This window comes from Doryrhamphus excisus, chromosome 2, assembly GCF_030265055.1.
Source record: "Doryrhamphus excisus isolate RoL2022-K1 chromosome 2, RoL_Dexc_1.0, whole genome shotgun sequence".
In the NCBI taxonomy this organism is placed as follows: Eukaryota; Metazoa; Chordata; class Actinopteri; order Syngnathiformes; family Syngnathidae; genus Doryrhamphus; species Doryrhamphus excisus.
In genome coordinates this window covers 24,268,829-24,294,901 of record NC_080467.1, presented here as the reverse complement: position 1 = coordinate 24,294,901, position 26,073 = coordinate 24,268,829, and the positions used below count along the sequence as shown (strand labels likewise).

The 26,073-nt window shown below is 40.3% G+C and overlaps 1 protein-coding gene across 3 annotated transcripts in view; it reads left to right on the top strand.

Moving 5' to 3' along the window:
- The window catches only part of slit3 (slit homolog 3 (Drosophila)), a 262,158-nt gene that overhangs the window by 199,236 nt on the left and 36,849 nt on the right, over positions 1-26,073 (top strand). For all 3 annotated transcript variants that reach the window (XM_058048416.1, XM_058048425.1, XM_058048435.1), the window contains 10 exons: positions 3,675-3,838; positions 9,724-9,856; positions 11,498-11,566; positions 11,684-11,755; positions 14,823-14,894; positions 17,376-17,447; positions 17,523-17,605; positions 17,683-17,763; positions 19,809-19,933; positions 20,530-20,627. In XM_058048416.1, coding sequence (XP_057904399.1) covers positions 3,675-3,838; positions 9,724-9,856; positions 11,498-11,566; positions 11,684-11,755; positions 14,823-14,894; positions 17,376-17,447; positions 17,523-17,605; positions 17,683-17,763; positions 19,809-19,933; positions 20,530-20,627 — 969 coding nt within the window. The remainder of the gene's footprint in view (positions 1-3,674; positions 3,839-9,723; positions 9,857-11,497; positions 11,567-11,683; positions 11,756-14,822; positions 14,895-17,375; positions 17,448-17,522; positions 17,606-17,682; positions 17,764-19,808; positions 19,934-20,529; positions 20,628-26,073) is intronic.

Below are 26,073 nucleotides of genomic sequence, written 5' to 3'. Positions count from 1 at the left end.
GAGTCTTACTTATCTTGGCTCTGATGGTCATCTGGTCAAGTTTGGCCTTTTCTGCAAAAATATTTGCCGAAAAGATTTTTTACTTTTAAATATTAAATATTTATATGGATCTTCCATCCATACTGGTTGGTAGAAACAGCCAAAGTCTCACAGAGAACATGAGAATCCTGTTTAGTCGAATGGGAAATGCTACCTTAAGCACACGGCCATGCAAGTATGAAAAACGTTCCATGATGTAATAGAGCAATCCAATGCTTTTGTTGATGTACAGAAATTGTTACTCTGGCAACCAGAAATTCTTACCCAAAAAGGCAAATGAGCGAGGAACATATTACCTCGTATGTGTTGACTGACGGGGAATATAGCCGTTAAAGGGCAAATAAAAGTCACTTTGCATTCTTTTTTTAATTGGCACACAAACAAAAGGGTAATTGTTGTTGCAGACCACAAGCTTATTTGTTCATTTCCTTATCAGTCTGCTGTTTTTGATGTGCTTCCTCTCTTCCATCCATCCTCCCACTCCTTCAACACCTCCCCCTTGTTTCCCAGTAGAGAGTATAGTATTAGTTTAATTAAAAGATTAACAGGTGGGGGGAGGGGGGGAAAGAAAGAAGGGACATGGCTGAAGTCTGAGGTCAATTCATCACAAGGAAATCGATCTTTAGCAGCTCGATTTTTAACATTGTGGCACAAATTTTATTTTTTCCCCTGAATTTCCCTCACAAATTTAATACAGTCTAGCGAGTTATTGTTGTTGATTTTTTTAAATACATATTTTTATGTCTGATTGGGAATTTATTATGAATTTTCAAACATAAATGACCTAAAATCCAAACAAAAGGCATTCAGAAGACGCATTCAAAAATGTTTTGGTGATATGTAGTATCCTCCACTGGTCACTAGGTGTCAGTAATTTTACTATAATGTTCAGTGAGACATACAAGCACCAGGTTTGCAGGTTTGCATTAGTCACCACAGTCACAATAATCCCTAACATGGGTTGCTGTTGTGGCGGTAACCCATCGCAAGCTGCAACGCATCTCCCTGCGCATCTCACCATCCCCGACGTCCCTGAACTCCCCAGTGTAGAGGCGATTATAGATGTAATAGTTCATGTCGAGAGGGCTATAATAATGTTAAAAAAGTTTTTTAGAAGGTCCTAACTGTAAAATATTCAGTTTATAAATCAGGAATCCTACTTCACTTATTACAATCAGGTCTCGAACCGCTTAACTGCAATAAACGAGGCAGTTGCATGCCCCTTCTTGCTACAAAACATGCTATTTCCAGTGCTGACCCATTCTTTGTTTTTGTTTGATTCCCCCCCACACCCATCAGTTTTAATATTCTTTACCATAAATATCATAAATATCACATGAGCCGTCAGAAAAGGCAACAAAATGCTGAGAAGTCATGGAATAAGAATAAGATGAATGAGATAACCTTTTTTTTTCCTTTCTCTTTCACTGTTTGGCTCGCCTGGCCTGCTTATCTCAGCCTCTCTGTATCTCATTTAGTTCACCAAATGAATAAAAAATGAATTATAACCTTTTTCCTCTTTCTGCTTCTTTTATTTCCTCTTTATCCCCCACTTCTCCAAAACATGGTCTTCCGTCTAAATGTCTCGGAGTTTATGACCAGAAGCGCCATGGTGCTAGAGTTGTTTGCCGTGTTGTAAAGTAAATAGAGCAAATCTGCTCTTCTTAGCAACTAAAAAATCTATCCGGCTTGTTTCTGTTTGCTTTTGTCCAGTGTCATCTTTTGCACCAAAGGTTTATGTTTAACGCAAAAGATGCTTAGGTAGCTAAATAAAATGTCACCAGTGCCCTTTTCCATTGGCAGAAGCAGGCACTATCTATTATTAATAACCGGTTCTGTGAAACCGACCGATTCACCACGCCCTACCGCCATGCTGTCCGGTGTTTCACTTCTGATACAGATGCTATTAAAACCACCAGGAGGTGGTGAATGAACGAGCTGTTTATTGCAAATAAATAATGGCTACTGTCGACCTGTAACCACGGCACCAAAAGCACACCAGCACAATAACGTAACTTCATGGACGGAATTTATTGGTATTGGTAATGGTTTAATTACATTTGAACATGCATCAGATTACAATTGAATGCATCCCATAATCAGTTCACAGTTCCACATGTCCAAAATGAGTAGGAAGAAGCAAAGCTTATAAATCCTACCCCTCCATCTGGTACTTTTACAATCACTAACTGTTACATTTGTTCACTTCCTGCTTTCCATAATACAGTTTAAGGTTTTTTTGTTTTTTTTTTTTACCCAAAAAAGGGCATTCTGTACAGTATACACCATAGATGCTGTTAGTGGTGCACCAACTTTTGCATGCTATAATGGTTTTGCAAATGTTGCACAGTAACATTGCCGACCATTCATTTTTTTTTCAGGATTTCAGCCAAATTTTCCAGTGTCGCTGCACACTGTCCATGGTTGAAAACGATAAAAACACTCCCTGGCATTTTTTCTTTGTTGGCTTTATGCGTCCAGTTTTGCCACTCAGCGGGTTGGTCCATCACCAAACGTAGGGATGTATATTTTTTTTTAAATGAAAGAAATGCAAAATCTCTGGGAGAATCGGAATGTTAGTCCTGGACCCCATGGGTACTCGATGCCCAATCCTAATACTGATACAGTGGAACCTTGGTTAGCTAATTCATTCCACAAGGTTTGACTAACCGAATCAAAAATAATGTAAATCCAATGAACCTGTTCCAGAAAGCCAAAAATGTGACACAACACATTTTTATGATTTTAAATTCAAATTTGACATGCAGAAATGCATGGAAATAATGAATGATATGATTGTTGACAAAGGCGGCTTTGAGGCAGCGACATCAACATGGACGCTGCATTCATGTTATTTCTTCAAAACAGTTCTTACCTTCTTTATGAAATTGCTGGCATTTCTGAACAAGTATTTATTACAACACAGGAGTAACAAATTTTGTAATAGCAGTAAATAAACAAACTCATACAACATTAATACTGCTGATGAGTTCAATGTAAACTACAGTACATCAACTGTAACACGCCAGTTTCACACTAACAGAGGGGTTGCAACAATTTAAAGTGCACGCAGAGGTAGATAAAGATGCCATTATTTGCTTTTGGGGCTGCACGGCTGATATCCATATTAATGTCAACAACACGGCTGCACGGCAATCAAGTGGTTAGCGCTCAGGCCTCACAGCCAGGAGACCGGCGTTCAATTCCACCCTCGGCCATCTCTGCGTGGAGTTTGCATTTTCTCCCCGTGCATGCGTGGGTTTTCTCCGCGTACTCCGGTTTCCTCCCACATTCCAAAAACATGCTAGGTTAATTGGCCACTCCAAATTGTCCATAGGTATGAATGTGAGTGTGAATGGTTGTTTGTCAATATGTGCCCTGTGATTGGCTGGCGAACAGTTCAGGGTGTACCCCGCCTCTTTTGCCCGAAGACAGCTGGGATAGGCTCCAGCACACCCCGGAACACTCATGGGGATAAGCGGTAGAAAATGAATGAATGTATTTGCTTTTGTAGAGATGTGGCATCTAACTGAATGGAAGCATTGATTGGAAAATGTACTTTATTGTGCATTGTTGTAAATGTGTTACAAAAAGAATGTTTTCATTGAGCTCAACTTTGTGTGTCTTTGTTGCAGTAACCTCCTATCCAACCCATACGTGTGCGACTGTCACTTGGCCTGGCTGGGTCAGTGGTTGAAGAAGACCAGAGTGGTGAGTGGAAACCCTCGCTGTCAGAGGCCAGCCTTCCTGAAGGAGATCCCCATCCAGGATGTGGCAAACCCTGACTTTACATGCGATGGTAAGTAAGAGTAAGGTTTGTCATACCAAATGTCCATACTGATTTTCAATGGCGTTCATTTTAAAAAGCCTAAAAGTATGTGGAAAACGCTTGACATCCATCCATTCCATCCATCCAATTATGAGTACGACAGTCAAATAATCTGTTGACAAACAATAGAAATGGTAACTTATTGTAGTCAGCAGCCATGTTTTGGGGTTTTTTGTTTACTTTAAGTCGGAACATTTTGAGGTCGGACCTCCAAAGCTTCCAATGTTCCCGCGGTCTCGAATGCAGCATTATAAAATGGATTGATGCTGAAATGACTCAAGGTTGTTTCAATGATGGTAATTGTTGTCATTATGTCATGTTATGTCTCTGGGTGAGTACTTAGCTTGAACAAACTGGGCATCCGCTCAGACCGGATGACGTCAACGTTTAACCAGCCAAATGTTCACGTCAGCCTTTTTGAGCCTTGCGTCTTACGCAAACTGCCTTGTCAGTTTAGTTGGAGACGTGCCTCACATTGCACGGCCACATCCTTCAACAGGGCATCGTGAGGACAGGGAGATCGCTAACCGCTGGACTGCAGCAGCAGCACCAGCAGCCTCGCATGACATCACTCTGTGGTTCCCGCTTTTGACGCTGTCGTTACCACGACAATGCCTTCCCATCACCACCAAGGCTCCTCGCTTGGCTGCCAAGTTTGACTCTATATGCTTTTCTCAGGAAGTGGTTAGCTGGTTTGGCACCTGGGAACAAATTTGTTTTAAGATTTGAATATATAAAGTCAAACAGTATAGGAATTTTTGCTTCTTCTTTTAAAAACCTTTTTAAAGTCTAGATTATGACCAAAAGTACACTTTTAGTCCATGTCAAGTAGGGGTGTGTATTGGCAAGAATCTGGCGATACAATATGTATCACGATACTAGGCTCAAGATACGATATATCACGATACTGTTAACAAGGCGATATATTTTTTTGTTTTTCTTGTAGTTAAAGATAATTTCCTGGAAAAACTGAATTCCACCAGCAATATGCACTTACTAAACACATTTTTATTCCATTAGAACAGTATGTTATGCTGTATCACAAACTTTCCTCTGTAACAACTTAAAGTGTAGCATTTGGATGAATAAAGCTTTAACATCCAGCTTTAAATTTACAAAAAAAAAACAAATAAATTAATTATGTCTCAAGATATGTTCACATTCTATTAGCTGTGGAAAAAATGCAGAGTATACAGTCCCTGACTTATCCACCATCAGAAGAGTATTTTTGTGGAACAAAGTAACTAACATCAGTAAAAAGTCCTTTTAGGATGCTTGAAATAACCATTATTTAACAAAATAGTGATATCAATTAGAAAAACAAAATACCTGCAATATCACAGTACTACTTTTGTAGTATACAAAAGGACCTTGGCATTGCTTGCTAGCGGCAGGTCCTCATGGTGTCTCGCTAAGTGGACTCGCAGACGTGTTTCCCCAATAGTTTATTTGGGAAACACGACACATTTTCCAAACGGCATGGGTTTTGTCCATTTCTGCACACCCTACTTTGTGTAGAAATCCAAAATGTGTCCACACTTCAGCCTTGTACGCCGTAGGGGCCGCTGTTATGTGCTGGCATTCGGCCATGTTGAACTGTGTTTATGTGTGAGGACGTTGAACGAGATTGACGAGTGAAGATTAGATTAGATTGCCTAATTGACTACGTAAGTGCTGACACCTAACCATCGGAGGTTTCAATTCAAATCAGAAATTAACTTGAATAAATACCATATACAGTCTATGATAAATGCCTAAAAATATCCATATCATACTTTTTAATATTGATATAGTATCGTGGAACGAAGTATCGCGATATATTGCCGAAACAATATTTTCTTACACCCCTATACTAGATATCGTATTAGGGGCACCTCATGACAGGATTTATCAAAAACTAGGATTTTGATAGGATAAACCGTGAATAAAGATGTCATATTTTTTAATATTGATACAGTATCGTGGAACGAAGTATCGTGACATATCGCCAAAACTAAACTGTAAGATGTTATTATTTTTAATACACAACTAATTTTGTCACAACAAAATTTTGACTATTACCATATTTTCTGGACTATATATATATAAGTCGCACAAGGCCAAAAATGCATAATTAGGTAGAAAAAAAACATACATAAGTCACACTGGAGTATAAGTTGCATTTTTTGCGGGTAATGTATTTTACTACTTGACCAAAACAGACATTACGTCATCTTGGAAGGCAAGTTCTAACAATAATAAAAGAATAGAGAACATGCTGAATAGGTGTAAGATATGCTAACACAATGGTTATTCAGCTACACAAAAAATAAACATGAACAGAAAAGGTGTCCAGTGTTTATGGAACATAAACACTTTTTTCATTTATAAGTCGCTCTGGAGTATAAGTCGCAGGAACAGCCAACCTATGAAAAAAAGTGTGACTTATAGTCCGGAAAATATGGTATTTATAATGGCCAACTAACCTAAACAACTAAGAAGGCATCCTGTCGTGTGGGGAATGGGAAATTTTAACGCAGGCAAGATTATAAATAGTTCATGTTGTTTTTGTACAGTATTTATAAAACAACCATTTTTTGTGTTTGTTGTAAGCAAAGGTTTTGTCTTCTAGGCATGCTATTGCTGCAAGTCCCTTGTGTGTATTGCATATTAGAAGTTCATTGTTCGGTCCTTTTGGATTAAAGGTCAAATAAACTGTCCATAAGTTTCCACAATGACATTGAATCCATTGCTGCCATTCCCTAACTCTTTTTCACTTTGATATTTTTCTTGTTTTTATACATCTTTACATGAAAATAGCATTACTATAAGGTCACTTTTTGGAATGGAATGGAATGGAATGGTTTTATTGTCATTATACAAGATGTACAACGTGATTGGAGAGCTTCTCCTTTCAGTGCAGTAGTCAAGTTAAAAAAAAAAAAGTATACAAAAGTAGAGTAAAAAAGACAATTTAACAAGATATATACAACATATCCAAAATATACACATAGTATTGCACATGAGCATATGCAGGAGCAGACATTCATTCATTCATTCATTTTCTACCGCCTTTCCTCACGAGGGTCGCGGGGGGTGCTGGAGCCTATCCCAGCTGTCTTCGGGCGAGAGGCGGGGTACACCCTGGACTGGTGGCCAGCCAATCACAGGGCACATATAGACAAACAACCATTCACACTCACATTCATACCTATGGACAATTTGGAGTGGCCAATTAACCTAGCATGTTTTTGGAATGTGGGAGGAAACCGGAGTACCCGGAGAAAACCCACGCATGCACGGGGAGAACATGCAAACTCCACACAGAGATGGCCGAGGGTGGGAATTGAACCCTGGTCTCCTAGCTGTGAGGTCTGTGCGCTAACCTCTCGACCGCCGTGCCGCCCAGGAGCAGACATATTGCAGATATATTAATTTTAGTGCAATGATAAATGGGTCTTTGTACAGATGAGTAAAGTCACATATGAGTGTATTGTATTGGGTTGTTTATCTTTTATATCTCAAATCAATCCGTAGGCTCGGAAAGGTTCCAAATTATTGATATTCTGTCCATAATTTATAACATTTACATGACAATGACAAAATCTTACCTGGCTCTGCCATCTGAGCACATGACCCAAATACACAATAGAGCATGAGCACATTTAAATACAAACAGTGTTCTTGTTCCTGCCTACGGTGTCCCTTCACTTTGCTGAAATTGCGTTATTATTGGCTCAGTGACTGAGCCTCATTATCCTTCATTATGGTTTTAACTCTGTTGCCTTTGGCTCTTTAAGATGTACGGTTCAAGTGTTTCCCACAATGCACCACCATACTGCAGCAGTATGAGCGATTGTGCGAGCACGCGTGTGTGTGTGTGGGTGTCATACGAGGAAATGGAAGCCGTTCTCAGCCAAGAACAACGCTTTGGGCTCTGATCCTTCCTCACTCTTGAGGTTACAGTCCACCATGTGTTTTTGGTTCCCACCATGTGTTTGTGAGCATGCTGCAGAGATGGTTTTTCATGTGTTACATGTGCGCTAGTTAGCACACGTCATGAGTACACTTTTGACAGTGAAGATTTCCTTGTTTGAGATCTTAGCGGCTTCTATTCATATAGTAATATAGTATTATTTACATGTTATATGTTATAAGAATATAAATGGAGAACATACAAGGACTACTGTATTTCCTCTAATGTCACCTAGATCTGGTAAGCATTTTCATCATGGGTAGACCAGTGCTTCTCACATGGGACCCCCCTGGGGGGGGGCACTGTGCTTGTATGCTCTCCATTTTGTTGCATTTGACCTTGTTTCAGTTTCAAGTCTAGTCTGTCTCATTCATTCATTCATTTTCTACCGCTTATCCTCACGGGGGTGCTGGAGCCTATCCCAGCTGTCTTCGGGCAAGAGGCGGGGTACACCCTGGACTGGTGGCCAGCCAATCACAGGGCACATATAGACAAACAACCATTCACACTCACATTCATACCTATGGACAATTTGGAGTCGCCAATTAACCTAGCATGTTTTTGGAATGTGGGAGGAAACCGGAGTACCCGGAGAAAACCCACGCATGCACGGGGAGAACATGCAAACTCCACACAGAGATGGCCGAGGGTGGAATTGAACCCGCGTCTCCTAACTGTGAGGTCTGTGCGCTAACCACACGACCGCCATGCAGCCGTGTAGTCTGTCTTTTTAGCTAAAATATCTATAAACGTCAACAACACGGCTGACACCACAAACTATTTACTAATTTACACATTTTTACATTTGGAACTGAACTGTGTGTGTGCACGTGTGTGTGTGTGCATTTGTTAAAATGCATCATCGCCTCTTTTTGTCTCTCGCACAAAAAACGTACAAGAGATCAAGCTGTTGGGATTATACAAATGCGTAAATGCATCTTTGGTACTGAAACCATTAAAAGTGTCCCAACAGTACCTTTAATGTTGCTTTCTAATTGGTTTAGGGGGCAATCACTTTTTTCCACACAGGCCATGTAGGTTTGTTATCCCTTAGTTTCATTGATAAAGTGCATTTTGTCTTCGGTTGTGTTGTCGTTGACTAATATTTGAATTAGTTTGACAATTTGAAACATTTAAGTGTGACAAACATAAAAAAAAGAAATCAGGAAGGGGGCCAACACTTTTCCACACCACTATATGTGGTGTGCACACTGTAAAAGATAAAGGTGAAGGTTTATTGCCCTGCTAGCTCATTGCGCTTTTTCAGCCTCTCATTATTCTCCACATAAACATGCAGATGGGCAGTTTTTCGTTAATGTCTTTTTCTTTAATGTCCTTAGGCTTTCTCTCAGCAGGCTTTCTCTTTTTTTCCTCTGTATCGCTTAAATAAGATAAGACCACATAATCCCTCATTACTAGTTTATCCTTTATTAGCAGCTGGAGTGTTTGCACAACAGTTGCTAAGATGGCAACAGATAAAACCATCCAGTCCTAAGAAAGTACTTATGTTGAATATTTATCTACATTTAACTCATGCATAAGTACCATTAAGCCTCATTGCTATTATATTTGATATTGTCATTATATTCTAATTTGGCTTGAGACTGGAGGGTCAAAGGTTTAAATCCCGCACTGGATGAGTTATTATTAATAATAATAATAATAGGAAATTGCTACTTGTTGTTGGATCCTGCACCATGCAATGCACCAAACCCTTAGATTGCTCAGTGACGTGGTAGCAATTGAACTGCAATTGAACTGTTAGTATATGCATAATATTACCCACCAGGGGAATTAAAAATAGTATAATTCATTAAAAAATGATGAAAAAAATGTCACTCTTAAACTCACTGACCGCCCCCCCCTCCCGCCCGGCTTTTCCCCCCGCTCCGTCTTTCAGGTGGCGAGGATAACGGCTGTCTTCCTGCGTCTGGCTGCCCGGATGTCTGCACATGCTCAGACAGCGTGGTGCGATGCAGCAACAGAGGGCTGCACTCGCTGCCCAAGGGCATTCCCAAGGACACCACGGAACTGTGAGTCTGGTGCACTACCCCCTCCAACACACACAATTCATACACATACACACAGTCATCTTACATACTGTACATATTGTTGCTGAACTCATTATGAAACTTGTGCTAGCACGACGAGTTGACCTGTAGATCTGTATTAAATATAAAATAATGGTAATGGTAATGGTTTAATTTCATTTGAACATGCATCAGATTACAATTGAATGCATCACATCATCAGTTCACAGTTCCACATGTCCAAAAGGAGTAGGAAGAAGCAAAGCTTATTAAATCCTACCCCTCCATCTGGTACTTTTACAATCAGTAACTGTTACATTTGTTCACTTCCTGCTTTCATAATATCATTTCAGGGTTTTTTTGGGGGGTTCTTTTTGTTTTTTGTTTTAATTTTTTTTTTTTTGTCCCGTACAGGGCGGCACGGCGGTTGAGTGGTTAGCACGCACACCTCATAACTAGGAGACCAGGGTTCAATTCCACCCTCGGCCATCTCTGTGTGGAGTTTGCATGTTCTCCCCGTGCATGCGTGGGTTTTCTCCGGGTACTCCGGTTTCCTCCCACATTCCAAAAACATGCTAGGTTAATTGGCCACTCCAAATTGTCCATAGGTATGAATGTGAGTGTGAATGGTTGTTTGTCTATATGTGCCCTGTGATTGGCTGGCGACCAGTCTAGAGTGTTCCCCGCCTCTCGCCCGAAGACAGCTGGGATAGGCTCCAGCACCCCCACGACCCTCGTGAGGAAAAGCGGTAGAAAATGAATGAATGAATGAATGAATGTCTGGTTCAAGACTCTTCATCCTTGTATTTAGCAAACATCAACTGCTTGTATTGTTTCTTGAATTGGCTCATCGTTGTGCATTGTTTGAGGGTCTTGAGGGTCTCAATCCATTCTATAGTTTGATTCCACATACTGAAAGGCTATGGCTTTTTAACGTAGTAGTAAATACACATACAAGACAGAAAAACAGTATCATTTAGAGGTGCATGCTGTAGTAAATTGTTGTAGTAAATGTCACAATGCAAAGAAAGATCCATTTTCTATACAGCTTATTCTCACTAGTGTCGCTGGAGTACGCTGGATCCTAATGTGAACGAGCCAACTTGTGTAATACTGTATATGTGTATGGCAAAATACTCCAAAGTACATGCTACTACTCAATAATGTATTTTCCTAATGCAATTGGCAACATTAGTGGTAGATGTTATCATTTTTAATTGAGAGCAACATACAGTAAAAGGGCTATAATGTTATCAGCCAGCAGAAAGAGTGCAAAAGATGAAAAAACAGGAAGACTATCCCTCAGAGCAAAGGTGAACGATGGCATGCCGCTCCCACCAGCTATGGAATGGCTCCTGCTCCTTGGGGTGAATAACAGTGATTAGCTATCGATCAGGCTTGAAGAAGACACTCCATCATAGTGTCCACATGGCCTACTTCTGACCCGAGGAGGAAGAAAGTGAGATCATGGAGCAGTGTTAGAAAAACTCCAGCGATGCATTCGATTTAGAGGCTATTTTTTGTTTTGTTTATTTTTTGTTTTTTTTTACACAAGCTAAACCTGAACTCTAGCTGTAAAATGTGCTGTTTGCTTGTGTTCCTCTACAAATATATCACATCTACTTTTTTTTTTCCTCCTTGCAGTTACCTGGAGGGAAATATGCTGACTTCTGTACCCAAGGAACTGGCGGCCCTGAAGCATCTGTCACTGGTGTACGTACAGTACACCTCATTGCTTGCATCCCTCTGCTAAACCCTTGTGCAGGTTGACAAAGTGTGTGTCCGGATAGTGGGTGTGTGGGTGTATTGACCGTGTATTTGTGTCCGCAGAGACCTGAGCAACAACAGCATCAGCACAGTGGCTCCGTACACCTTTAGCAACATGACACAACTCGCCACACTGTAAGTTTCCATGGACATACATGACTCTGACTCTTCTACTCTTTAATGGCTGCACACAGAATGGGAAGATTTGTCAAACCTCGCACCCCTACTGCGTTGACGGTCCTATTAATTTTCTGACAAATATACCATATGGTGGTGCTTTATTACACCCTAATAAGTTTGATCTCACAAAGATCCCAGTGTCATGTGTGATCCCTTGTCCAACACTCCAGCACTCCAGCATTATGGCTTAAAAGTGCTCTGCAATGTTAATGCATCAGTGGAGAGTTGCATCATTGCCTCTTTTTCTTCCTCTCGCACAAAAAAAAAATTAAAGCAATTGAGTTGTCAGGATTATAAAAACATGTCATGAAATTTGCTGCACACTTTTAGGTGAAATACAAGCAAATATGTGTAAGAGTGGTTGAAAAACATGGCCGCCATCAAGTAAAACATTTTTGCACGGGCACAGGGGGGACTGAGACTTAATACTAGACAGACTTTATTGATCCAAGTGGACAATTGCTTGGTGACAGTAGCTCAACTGTAGTTACAATAGCTCAACTACAGAAGAAAAAGACAAACACACAATGCAATATAAATATAATAAAATAAAAACTATAAATATAAATATAAATATAAATATAAATATAAATATAAATATAAATATAAATATAAATATAAATATAAATATAAATATAAATACAAATACAAATACAAATACAAATACAAATACAAATACAAATATAAATATAAATATAAATATAAATATAAATATAAATATAAATATAAATATAAATATAAATATATCAAATAAAATAAAATGAATACATACTGCAGTTACAGTAGCTCAACTGCAGAAGAAAAAGACAAACACACAATGCAATATAAATATAATGCAATATAAATATAAATATAATAAGAATATAAGATGAAAAAGCTTTGCATATTTAAAAATAGTTTGTAAAAATATAATCAAACAAGAATGAGTTCTGCTGCTCCTATATTGTCCGATTGAGTGGGTGGGTGGGATTTGTCCATGATGGAGAGTAGTTTGTCCGGTGTCTTCCTGTAACATTGCAGCTAATGGTCTATAAAACCATAAGTAAGGCTATTTTACATGTATGCTAACAAGTCTTCCAAAGCATCCTTAGCACAACTCCACAGATGCGTGTAAAAATATTGGAACATTATTGTGTTGCATTGATATTTTTTTCATTGGCATTTATTTTGAATGTATGCATCATCAGTCTATGCATGCATCATCTGTCCAAAACATTGCATTCATGATCCAAGGTTGTCGGCATGATGTGTATTGAAAGGAGTCTTCGCTTTGCTTTTTAAAAAGAAAATAGAGTCTGCAAAGGAAATACTTGTTTTGACGGAAAATGGAGATACTTGGCGTTACAAAACATGCTAATGGTTGTTTAGCCATGTAATTGTAACATAAATGCCTCATATTAGCTTTAATTAACCTCCAGCATATGTGGACTTTGCATTTTCGCTGTTTCCAAATCCACGCCCCATCCACTCCACTATGTTTCCTATTTTGTGCAGTCACGCTCGTCGACGCCAGGAAGCCGTTCAGCGCAAACAACTGCTTCGCTTAGCCTCCGGAAAAACAGAACAGACTGTGATTTAAGTGCACGACTCAAGGGTGTCTTTATTGCACCACAGGGGACGAGATAGCCCACTGCTGTGTTTGCATTCACTCTCATGTCGAAGATTCCACGAAAAAGTCATGCAGTGTATAATGCGCAAATGCAGCACACTTAGTACAAAACATGGCAGACATGCATTGTAAAAAATGACATCTTGTCACAAATTGCTATAGTTTCAAGTGATTTCTGTTGGAAGATTGGCCACTCCAAATTGTCCATAGGTATGAATGTGAGTGTGAATGGTTGTTTGTCTATATGTGCCCTGTGATTGGCTGGCCACCAGTCCAGGGTGGGGATAAGCGGTAGAAAATGAATGAATGAATAATGCTTGTGCATCACGGCAAGCCACACCTCTCCATTATGATGGCACAATCTGACGCTGTGCAATTCCGACAATGCCGTGTAATTCCAACACCATAAATGCATCTTCAACTCGCTAGTCCTGGGAACAACACTAGCTCGTTCTTAAGGTGCGTTCACAGACTCACCCAGCTCCGAATATCACCACCACATCTCTGTTATGTGTGGTCGAAAATACGCAGAAAGTAAAAAAAAAAAAAAAAAGTAAGTGCATATATATTTTTTATTTTATTTATTTTATTTTATTTTTTTTTTTTTAATTGCATATTCTTAACAGCATTTAAGTGTGCTTGAAACTTCCACAAAATTATGTGGTGTCTTTGAACACATCTCTCATTGCTGATAGGAACATGTTTGAAGTGAGATTCAAATATTGTAACCTGAAAAATAAGACACTTTGATATTAATTACTTTGTTGGTATAAAAATGTACAAAATGGTCTGAAATGTCAGTCTGCTCAATTACATACTAGATATCGTATTAGGGGCACCTCATGACAGGATTTATCAAAAACTAGGATTTTGCTAGGATAAACCGTGAATTGGCCCACGTTGAGATTTCAAGTATTCTTACAAATACTCAAAAAGATACTTGGGTATTTTTGCCATGGGACCATCGGCTGCACAGTCAGGAATTATGCATGAAGTACGGATTTCACTGCACATGTTTTGTGACGTAACTCAAATACATGTAGGTTATTTTGACATTCTGGTATTTTCTGTACTTTGATATCATTTACTAGCTTAGATTTCACAAAAAGCTTCCAAAATATACTTTTAAAGTGTGCTAACATACAAAGGGAGACAGCAAAACAGAGAGACAACACTTCCAACATATTTTGTTGTCATTTCTGGTCCACGCCAGAAACCCATCAACTCTCAGCCCGCCAGGGTATTGATGCTGGTGTTCACACTTGACCCAACGACCTGTACCAGTAGAGCAAGTGTACTGGAGTTTGTTTTAATTAATGCAAACATGACAAGACGTGACGCTAAATGTTGACACGATCCCAATAAAACCACGCCAACTAAATAACCTTGTCCTCGTTCTCTCTCTCCAAACAGCATCCTCAGCTACAACCAAATTCGCTGCATCCCGGTCCATGCCTTCAACGGACTGAAGTCGCTCCGCCTGCTGTGAGTCACGACTCCCGCCCCTCACGCTTTCTTCTTTGCTGTAGTTCTCTGCTCGGGAGCTCAATCAAAGTTTAATCAGGCTTCTTGGTACCATGCCAAGCGCAGCGTTACGACGCAAAGTACGTATGTCTCGGCAGTGTTACTAAAAGAGTTAAAAATGGCGATCTCTCATCATCTGCATGATCTGCACCCTCTTGTCCTCCATCCTTCCATTCTTCCTACCTTCCTTCGTTCCTTCTTGTCCTGCTTTCAAGCCGCCCACCCAGTGTTGTGTTTGATGAATGGACCTTCAGCTTGTGTTTCTGTGTCTCATCCATCAGCTTGTACGCCCTCTGTCTGGTGGCCCAAATGCACTGTGCACTGAGCACACAACAAGCAAAAACCACCAGCCACATCTTGAGCAGCTAATTTTCATTTAATCCTCACATTTTCAGCCTGAGCGTTGAACAGCCATGCTGTTATCCCGCTTTGTGGTGCATCCATGCCCATTACTTATTAGTCTCTGAAAGAAAGTTTCCTCCTTGAGCGCCGTTGTTTGCCCTAAGTCAAAGTTCACTTAGTCCTGATCTATCCTGTGGGATAACTGTTTCAGCTATGGCAATAGTGTGACATCATAACAATGCGACACAAAGTACGTCAACAAGAATGAAGAATGGCACACAGTAAAAACAGTGGAGTGCAACAATTGAGTACGTGCAGTCATTTGTATAGAAGGCATATGGGGGATCTATAATTAGAAGACCCATCAAGACCAAAACTGCTTCATCTTTGCATTGTGTGATTTATTGCTGACGATGACTAGAAGAATCAGAATTGTCAAATGGAGACATAATTATGGAAAAGATTTCATGCAACAAAAGTACATGCAACACAGATATGTGAAAAGGAGGTGAAGAAGCGAGTGCAGGTAAGATGGAACGGGGTGGAGAAAAGTGTCAGGCGTGATGTGTGATGGAAGAGTTTCAGCTAAAATGAAAGGAAAGGTACACAAAACTGTGGTGAGACCAGCCATGTTTGGTCTAGAGACAGTGCCATTGAGGAAAAGACAGGAAGCAGAACTGGAGGTAGCAGAGATGAGGATGCTGAGGTTCTCATTGGGAGTGACCGGGATGGATAGGATCAGGAACAAGTACATCATAGGGACGTTACATGTTAGAGGCCTTGGAGATAAAGTCAGAGAGGCCAGACTGAGATGGTTCTCATTGGGAGTGACCAGGATGGATAGGATCAGGAACAAGTACATCATAGGGACGTTACATGTTAGAGGCCTTGGAGATAAAGTCAGAGAGGCCAGACTGAGATGGTTCTCATTGGGAGTGACCAGGATGGATAGGATCAGGAACAAGTACATCATAGGGACGTTACATGTTAGAGGCCTTGGAGATAAAGTCAGAGAGGCCAGACTGAGATGGTTGGGACATGTCCAGAGGAGAGATAGTGAATTTAGAGCTGCGTTTAAAGCTGCCAGGTAGGAGGCGTAGAGAAAGACCAAAGAGGAGGTTTATGCATGTAGTGAAGGAGGGCATGAGAGAAGTTGGTGTGAGAGAGACAGGGTTGGATGGAGGAGATTGATTTGCTGTGGCGACCCCTGGAGGGAAAAGCCACAAAAAGAAGAGGAAGACATGCAACAAAAATATAAACACAATTTTTCATGAGCTGAACTCAAACATCTGAATAATAATAATGATCCACATCACATGTGATGTTTTTCATGTGATGATTGGCCTTAAGGTTGGCCACAATAAAAGGCCACTCCAAAATGTGCACTTTAACTATATTGGTGTGAGCACCATTTGCCTGAAATACCGTATACACCGATCCAGACCAATGCTTGCTCTCTTCAACCATTTTGTGGTGGCCTTCAGTGGAAAAACAAATAAATACAAACAAAGCCAAACTCTTACCCATTTCTTTTTTCGCCTCTTTCATTTTAGTTGATGTTGTCGTGGGGACTGGGATAGGCTGTTGATGTTGAAATGTATCAATATGTTGAACAATTACACAAGGACCATCAAGGACTGTAGACTAACCAGAATGTCACAGTAATGGTACATGAAAATGATGCTCCACCACTAGAGGGCGTTAATAAATTTTACATTCATTTTCAGTAGGGAAGCATTTATTCATTCATTCATTCATTTTCTACCGCTTATCCTCACGAGGGTCACGGGGGGTGCTGGAGCCTATCCCAGCTGTCTTCAGGCGAGAGGCGGGGTACACCCTGGACTGGTGGCCAGCCAATCACAGGGCACATATAGACAAACAACCATTCACACTGACGACTTAGTTTCATATAAATGTATTCATGTTCCATTCTAAAAGCAGATGGTGGTCCTACACTGCTGAGGAGATGCAGATCATTTCAGTAATTCTTTGTGCCGGCGTGATTTCCCTCCCTTTACTGACATGACACATCAGATTTTGTAACTTTAACAGAAAGATAGTTGGATCTTTGTTTATGCATTCTCTCATTTTCTTAAGGACTCTCCACGGCAACAACCTCTCCACAATCCCCGATGGAGCGTTCAACCATCTCGTCTCCTTGTCTCACCTGTAAGTCCCATCACCAAACATGGTCACAATACAGAATGTTGATAGGAAAGGTATTCATTTTGTGAACATGTCCAGTGCTCTCGGTGCAAATCCCTTGTACTGTAACTGCGACCTGCGCTGGCTCTCCCAGTGGGTGAAGGCTGGCTTTAAAGAGCCTGGTAAGACAAATAAAAAAAAACCCTCCTTCAAATGACATTTATATATGGAAACTTGTTCACCGAGTGGCTTTCGACAGGCATCGCTCGCTGCAGCGGACCTCCCGACATGGCTGACAGGCTGCTGCTCACAACACCGCTCAACAAATTTCAGTGTAAAGGTGAAAAAAAACTATTTAACCATTTGCATGCTTTTTTATTCAGTTGATGACTTCCAGGATGTTTTAGCAATGTTTGCCCACATTTGGTGACAACAGTGTGATTGTACTGGCAGCGCCTATTGCTAACTCCTGTGCTATGGATGCCCGACATTTGGCTAAATCACACACATGTGGTTTCAACACAGGATGTATTTCTAAGTAATGGCCGTTCTGGACTGGTACAACGGACAATTGTAGTGATTTTCATTTTGTGGTATACCTTGAAAAGGTATAGGTATTGGTCGGTTACCAATAAATACCTTCATCAGGTTGACAATTGAGGGTTTTTCAGCCAATGAGCAGCTCACCGATTTCCATGTTGTTTTTACCTCTAAATGCGGTCTACACAGGCAAAACCTATCCCTTCTATTCATTTGATAATAAGGATCACATAGGGCGGCACGGCGGTCGAGTGGTTAGCGCGCAGACCTCACAGCTAGGGGACCAGGGTTCAATTCCACCCTCAGAGTTGAATTTGTGGAGTTTGCATGTTCTCCCCGTGCATGCGTGGGTTTTCTCCGGGTACTCCGGTTTCATCCCACATTCCAAAAACATGCTAGGTTAATTGGCCACTCCAAATTGTCCATAGGTATGAATGTGAGTGTGAATGGTTGTTTGTCTATGTGTGCCCTGTGATTGGCTGGCCACCAGTCCAGGGTGTACCCCGCCTCTCGCCCGAAGACAGCTGGGATAGGCTCCAGCACCCCTGTGACCCTCGTGAGGAAAAAGCAGTAGAAAATGAATGAATGACTGAATGAATGAATTATCACATAAAATAGCTGGGCCAAGTAGGCCACACAGCTAGGAGACACGAGTTCGATTCCACCCTCTAAATTGGATCAATAAATAATTTGATACGGAAATATTGCAAAAATATAGTCAGCTCAAAAGCCACTAGGGATTGCTATGATATACTGTGATGTATTAAACATGTTTAAGTCATCTATTCATTTATGTAGATGAACTTTCAAGTCATTGGTCGCCATTTGTCATGCAGTTTACATGTTGGTTTATGATTTGTTTTTTCTTGTTTTATGTTTACAGAAAATAATTTTTTTTACTGGACAAATAAATACAGGCGTCCATCACAATATCAAAGCTCGATGATCCCTCCCTATGTTTTTTCGGAAAATAATTAATAAATAATCGCAGTTACAAGGCAAGATTATGGGCTATTAGTCATTCATTCATTTTCTACCGCTTATCCTCACAAGGGTCGCAGGGGTGCTGGAGCCTATCCCAGCTGTCTTTGGGCGAGAGGCAAGTTACACCCTGGACTGGTGGCCAGCCAATCACAGGGCACATATAGACAAACAACCATTCACACTCACATTCATACCTATGGACAATTTGGAGTGGCCAATTAACCTAGCATGTTTTTGGAATGTGGGAGGAAACCGGAGTACCCGGAGAAAACCCACGCATGCACGGGGAGAACATGCAAACTCCACACAGAGATGGCCGAGGGTGGAATTGAACTCAGGTAGCTGTGAAGCCTGCGCTCTAACCACTCAACCACCATGCAGCCTATGTATTCATTAATTATCAGTAATAAACATGAAGGTAGGATTAAATACACGCTGCTTTTCAGACATGTCGATGGTGCAACTGTAACCACGTGATGTTCCTTAATGTAACCTGTTAAGCATGTCTGAAACAAATGAACTTTTGTGTCGATAAAAGGCCAAAACGCAGAACCCCAACCTGCACTCGAATAATCAGTGGTTAATTCAATGACCAAAAGGTTACCACTCTTTTAGGATGAGTTGTTTAGAGGTTAAAATGGTGTAAAGAGCCGTGTTTAAAGGGTTAAGGAAAGCAGTCGCTCAATAAATCACCTTCATGTCTCTCCTTAGCTCTGCCGGTGAAGAATAAAAGTAGAGCACCTTTTAAAACATGATTTATGTCTTTCCCTGTGACGTTGTCCTTTGGCTCTCTTATCTTCATCTGTCCTATCTGTGTTACCATCTCCGTGTCCTTCTCTCCATCTTTTTATCCCCTATCAGGGCCGGTAGATATCACTCTTGTGTCCAAGTGCGCCCCCTGCCTGGCGGAACCTTGCCAAAATAACGGGACCTGTGTGTCTGACGCATCAGGATCTTACCATTGCACCTGTCCGTTTGGATTCAAGGTGACATACGTCGAGTCGATTTCATGTAAACCTGAACGTCTTAACTGCTGAAAAAGAAGAGACATCATGTAAAAACGTCATCTGATTTCCCAGAATTGTGTCGCAAAGGCCCGGGATCGTCAATGGATAACGGCACTGCATAAGCCGGCGGAATTAGCAGCATTATCCGGCTTAGCTTCAACGGTGCATGCATAATGTATGGCATCGTTGCTCAGCAAAGACGACCATGATGACTGTGCTGTAGGTTCTGACCCACCCAAAGACACAAGAGGCTGTGATGCTTCTCAAGAGTCTTGTAAATGGAAAGAGCATGCAAATATTCCACTGAAGGGGGAAATTAACATTGATAGTGAGTGTGTGTTTATAGTACACCTTTTTCCAGGTCTTTGTGTGAAGGCCTTTAGAAGGAGGATAATTAAGTCGCTTGTCAAGGTCACGTGTCAGAAGCAACTGGACTAAAACCCACCCGGAAGTAGAACAGAACAGGAATAATAAAGGAATAGAGGGAGATGAATGAACGATGAACGATGCTGTGATGTTAGCCATCATTGAAGAGAATAATGCTATTATATTCTGTGTCTTCTGGTGTCCCGCAGGGTCAGGACTGTGAAACACCCATTAATGCCTGCGTTAGTTTCCCCTGCTTGAATGGAGGAACGTGTCACCTTCATCCTGGCCTTGAAGACAACTTCAGGTACCAACCGTGATCCACTGTCAATGTGCAAATGCTGTTTGCAGTCATTGCGGGTCTACTCCGGTCCTTTAGATGGCGGTATTGTGCATTTCAAACTGCTGCCACAAAGATGAAGATATTTATGGATACTTAAGCGAAAACCAAAGAAACGTGCTTCTGCCTATCATTTTTGGCGAAATATGTACTGGAAATGAATCTGACAGACACAGGCGACTATAATATTATATAATAGTATTAATATTGTCATTTATATACGGTGACCAAACATCCTGTTTCCCCAGGATGTGTCCTGTTTATACATCCTGGTTTTTATGCTAGGAAGTGATTTCCATCCAATGTCTCTGCTGCATGGTCATCATTACATTGAAAAGTTTGTGAGAGCTATTTTTGCTAATATTGCTTATAGTATTTCATATTTTATAGTCGTCCCTAGTTTATAATGGCTAATTGATTCCAGACTCGACCATGATAACTGAATTATAGCATTCAATTTTAATAAATGGAATAGTTTTGTAGTTTATGACTTCCTAAATATGGTTTTTAACATTATTATTTAACATTAGCTAGCAAGCTAACCAGTTAGTCTCAAATGTATTTTATTGTAATCAAGATGTAAGCAAATGTAAGCAAGTTTTAACATGTAAAAGTCATGATGTGAATGAAACTTAAAGGGTTAAAAAAAAAGGCAAAATAGGAAACCAAAAACTTACCACTTCCACACAGAAGGAAGAGGAAGGACAACCTATTTTCACTCTGCATCCATGGCTGGCTACATGGAGTACAAGGTGAGGGAATATCATCAGACATTAGAATACATTCATTACATTCATACATTCATATCACTTATGTTTCTGGAAATGAATTATTATCATGTTTTGATTGATAATAGCCCATAATCTTACCATGTAACAGTGATTACTTAGTAATTAATTTCTGAAACAACATGATATAACAAGGGAGGGATCATTGAACTTTGATATTGTGATGGACGCCTGTATTTATTTGTCCAGTAAGACTAAAAATTATTTTTCTCTAAACATAAAACAAGAAAAAACAAATCATAAAACAATCATGTACGACAAATGCACAACAAATGGCGACCAATGACTTGAAATTCCATCTACATAAATGAATAGATGACTTTAATACATCACAGGATATCATAGCAATCCCTAGTGGCTTTTGAGCTGATTATATTTTTGCAATATTCATTCATTCATTCATTTTCTACCGCTTATCGTCACGAGGGTCACGGGGGCTGCTGGAGCCTATCCCAGCTGTCTACGGGCAAGAGGCGGGGTACACCCTGGACTGGTGGCCAGCCAATCACAGGGCACATATAGACAAACAACCATTCACACTCACATTCATACCTATGGACAATTTGGAGTGGCCAATTAACCTAGCATGTTTTTGGAACATGCAAACTCCACACAGAGATGGCCGAGGGTGGAATTGAGCTCAGTTAACTGCTAACCACTCGACTATTTTTGCAATATTTCCGTATCAAATTATTTATTGATCCAATTTAGAGGTGAAGTAACACATAAGCATTTTTCAGCTGTTATAAAAATGGATGTATAGATTTCTTACAAATGCATTTATGCATTACATTGTTAATGTTTTGTCCATATTATTATTATTATTATTATGATATGTTGCACATGACACCCAAAGCATAAGACTGTTTTTTTGTGCAAATTAGTTCCGGAGTCCCCGTAGAAAACCCACGCTTGCACAGGGAGAACATGCAAACTCTACACAGAGATTTCCGAGGGTGGAATCGAACTCGTGTCTCCTAACTGTGTGGCCTGTGCGCTAACCAATTGGCTCAGATATTAAATGTGATCATTATTATCAAATTAATAGAAAGGATTCATAGAATCTAAGCAGTACATGATTGAAAATAGCATGTAACTTTGACCTTATGGTGTGTTTTATTGTCTGCGTGAGGGAATGAGGAAATTAGATGAGAAAATCTCCTCTCAGGCTGCTCTCTGACCTCAACAACTGCTCCAAAGAAAATCCCCTAAACCTCTGTCAGTCATCACTGCCTCCTTCAAATGCATTGTGCATAAATCTGTCAACACGGGCTTCCCAAACGGTTATTTATCACTTGATGCTGATTTTATTATTGCCTTTTATTTTCTCATTTGCCGAAATGTGGTGCGGTGCAATGAAGGTGGTGCGAGCCAGCGACGTTGAGTGCGAAGCCGCCGTGGCCAACATGACTGGCCAATGGGGGGCTAGGGTTTCACCGTAAGGATGGAAATGATGGGTTCATAGTAAATGGTTCCAAAGTAGCATGTAAATCAATAGTGGAAGGATCAGCCGCAGCAATTTGGCTAGTTTTTAAGTGTCTGTGTATCATGATCCAGCAGTCATTCATTTATACAAGTGCACTTAAACATAACACACGCTGGACGCTTCATAGGGGTAAAATAATCCACTTTTAGGAAGCCCTTTGACCTTTGAAAGGTTTGGATATGCATCTGGCCTTTACCAACCCACACGGTAATGATACCATGACTCCTTTTACCCTTTTACAGGCGCTCTCTTAATGTTGATAGCAACTCATGTAGACGCCTGTGCCTTCAGACGATTGGAAAAAGCCAAACCTCTTTGACATTCTGACATGTTTTATAATCGTTTGGGGATATTCAATAAGTCCAATTAGCCTCAGTGCTTAGCAGGCAGACACAAATCGTTTTAAATGTCAGAGTGGCACAACGCTCAACGTGGCCCTGCAGATGTTGACTTTATTTCCTCTTCATTTTGCACCTTTTTTTTGTTTTAACTCTCATTTATATGCGTCACCGGTAATCTTTTTATCATCTCATTCAGTAATTGCTTGAAATGAGTGGTTCTTAATTATTTTCGTGTCAATATTTTCACACACAGCCTGTGATGTTTGTCCATATTAACCATTGTATGAGTTGTTGGCACCAGCATTGTTCAAGCATGCATAAAGACGCTAGACTCGTTTATATGAGGGGTTTTTCTCTTTCCGAATGACCTTTCCGAAAGCAATGGTATCCATGGAAAGGAATATTCCAATTGCGTCTTTACATGCGGCAACTATAATCCAACAGAATAGTCAATGGGGCATGCGCAGTAAAACGTAAACACCAACATCACGTGATACCGACTTCCTCAAATTTTTCTTTCACTTGTGGGAATAACTCCGTATTGCCAGCTTTTCCTTCGTCCAGTCTTGAAATTTAGTTTGGATCTAAAACAAACTTTCCGCAGCAGTCCAGTGCCGATTGGTCACGTTTATTTCGTAATATTATCAGTTCTTTGACATAATCATTCCCTGAGCGATTGGAGAACCGCAACCTAGAATTATTCTTGGGAAAATGGCATAGAAGCCATGTTTACGTGAGGAATTTTCCTCTTTCCGAATAACTTTTCCGAAAACATGGTAAACATGGAAAAGGAATATTCCAATCCCGTGTCTACATGCGCCGCTATAATCCAACAGAATAGTCAATGGGTCATGCGCAATAAAACGTAAACACCAACATCACGTGATACCGACTTCCTCAAGTTTTTCTTTCACTTGTTGGAATAACTCCGTATTGCCAGTTTTTCGTTCATCTAGTCTTGAAATTTAGTTTGGAACAAAAACAAACTTTCCTTAGCAGTCCACTGCCGATTGCTCGCCTCTACTTTTTTTAAATGGAAGAACGTCTGGAGCTGCGTGTTACGTCATATCTCAGCATTCGCTGAAAGAACGCACCCGGGAACAGGAAAAGATAAAGTTCAATCTTGCTAATATTTTATAATTAAGCTTAGCACATGTTTTATATATAGATATGTATTTTCTTTTTTAATAAAACTGGACTTGTGAATGGCGTATAGAAGGGTTTAGATTCAGTTCCACAGACTGCCAATAAACAACAGAAGAAGAAAAACACCACGAAGAAGAACGCACCCTGACAACTTTCCGTTTGAGCGGGTACAAGATACCTCAATCGGATTGGGGAAAGGAATATTCCACCCCTGGGAATCAGATTATATATTCATTCGGGTTGGCACTTTTCTTTCGGAATGAGGTGTATACAAAGGTTACATTCTTTCCGTTTCAGCAAATAACCCGAATGGAATTGGAATATGTGGGTCCATGTATACGTGGCTACTGACAGACCTGCCAAGCTTAAAGAAATGTTATGAGTACCCCCCCCCCCCCCTTCCGGACACCTCACTGCGCCTGCCCGCTATTTAATGATTATCATCCTGCAGAATTACTTTGTAAAGAACCAGGCAATACAACCATATTAGTCCAGTACTCTGGTATCTCCACTGGCTTCCTGTTGCTCAGAGAATAGAATTTAAAACAGCTCTGCTTGTGCACCAGCCTGTTAGAGCCACATGAAGCATCTCAGGCTGTGCGAAGCTACGGGAGTGGTCAGGACTTAACACAGCGAGGCTGCGTTTCAGTTTTATGCCACCAAAGTCTGGAACAGTCTTCCAGAGAGATGTGCGACAATCCTCAACTTTGGCAATGTTCAAATATATGGTCATGGTAATGGTAATTGTAATGGTAATGGTTTAATTTCATTTGAACATGCATCAGATTACAGTTGAATGCATCACATAATCAGTTCACAGTTCCACATGTCCAAAAGGAGTAGGAAGAAGCAAAGCTTATTAAATTCTACCCCTCCATCTGGTACTTTTACAATCAGTAACTCTTACATTTGTTCACTTCCTGCTTTCCTAATATAGTTTATATAATATAGTTTTTGTTATTTTGTTTTTTTGTCATGTACCGAAGTATGAGGTGATATGAGCATCCAATGCCATAATGTGTACCATAGTGCGTGTCAATATAGTGATATGTATAGCACATCATGACTGGTTCAAGACTCTTCATCCTTGTATTTAGCAAACATCAACTGCTTGTATTGTTTCTTGAATTGGCTCATCGTTGTGCATTGTTTGATTTCCTTACTCAATCCATTCCATAGTTTGATTCCACATACTGAAATGCTATGGCTAGCATAACGTAGTCCTAGCATAGAAGTGTTTCAAATGTACTTCTTCCCTGAGATCATATTTCTCCTCTCTTGTAGAGAAGTATTGGATGACATTTTTAGCTAATTGCTTATTTTTAGCCTTATGCATTATTTTAGCTGTTTGAAGATGAACTATATCAGCAAGTTGAAGTATTTGTGATTTTAGAAATAAGGAGTTAGTATGTTCTCTGTAGGCGGCATTATGAATTATCCTTACTGACCTTTTTTGCAGTACATTTAGCCAGTGAAGATTGCTTTTATAGTTATTAACCCATATTTCCACACAATAAGTAAGATATGGTAGAACCAGAGAGCAATAAAGAGTGTGGAGTGATTTCTGATTGAGAACAAATTTTGCTTTGTTCAATATTGAAATATTTCTGGCCGCCTTATGTTGTATATTTGTAATATGAGGTTTCCAGCTC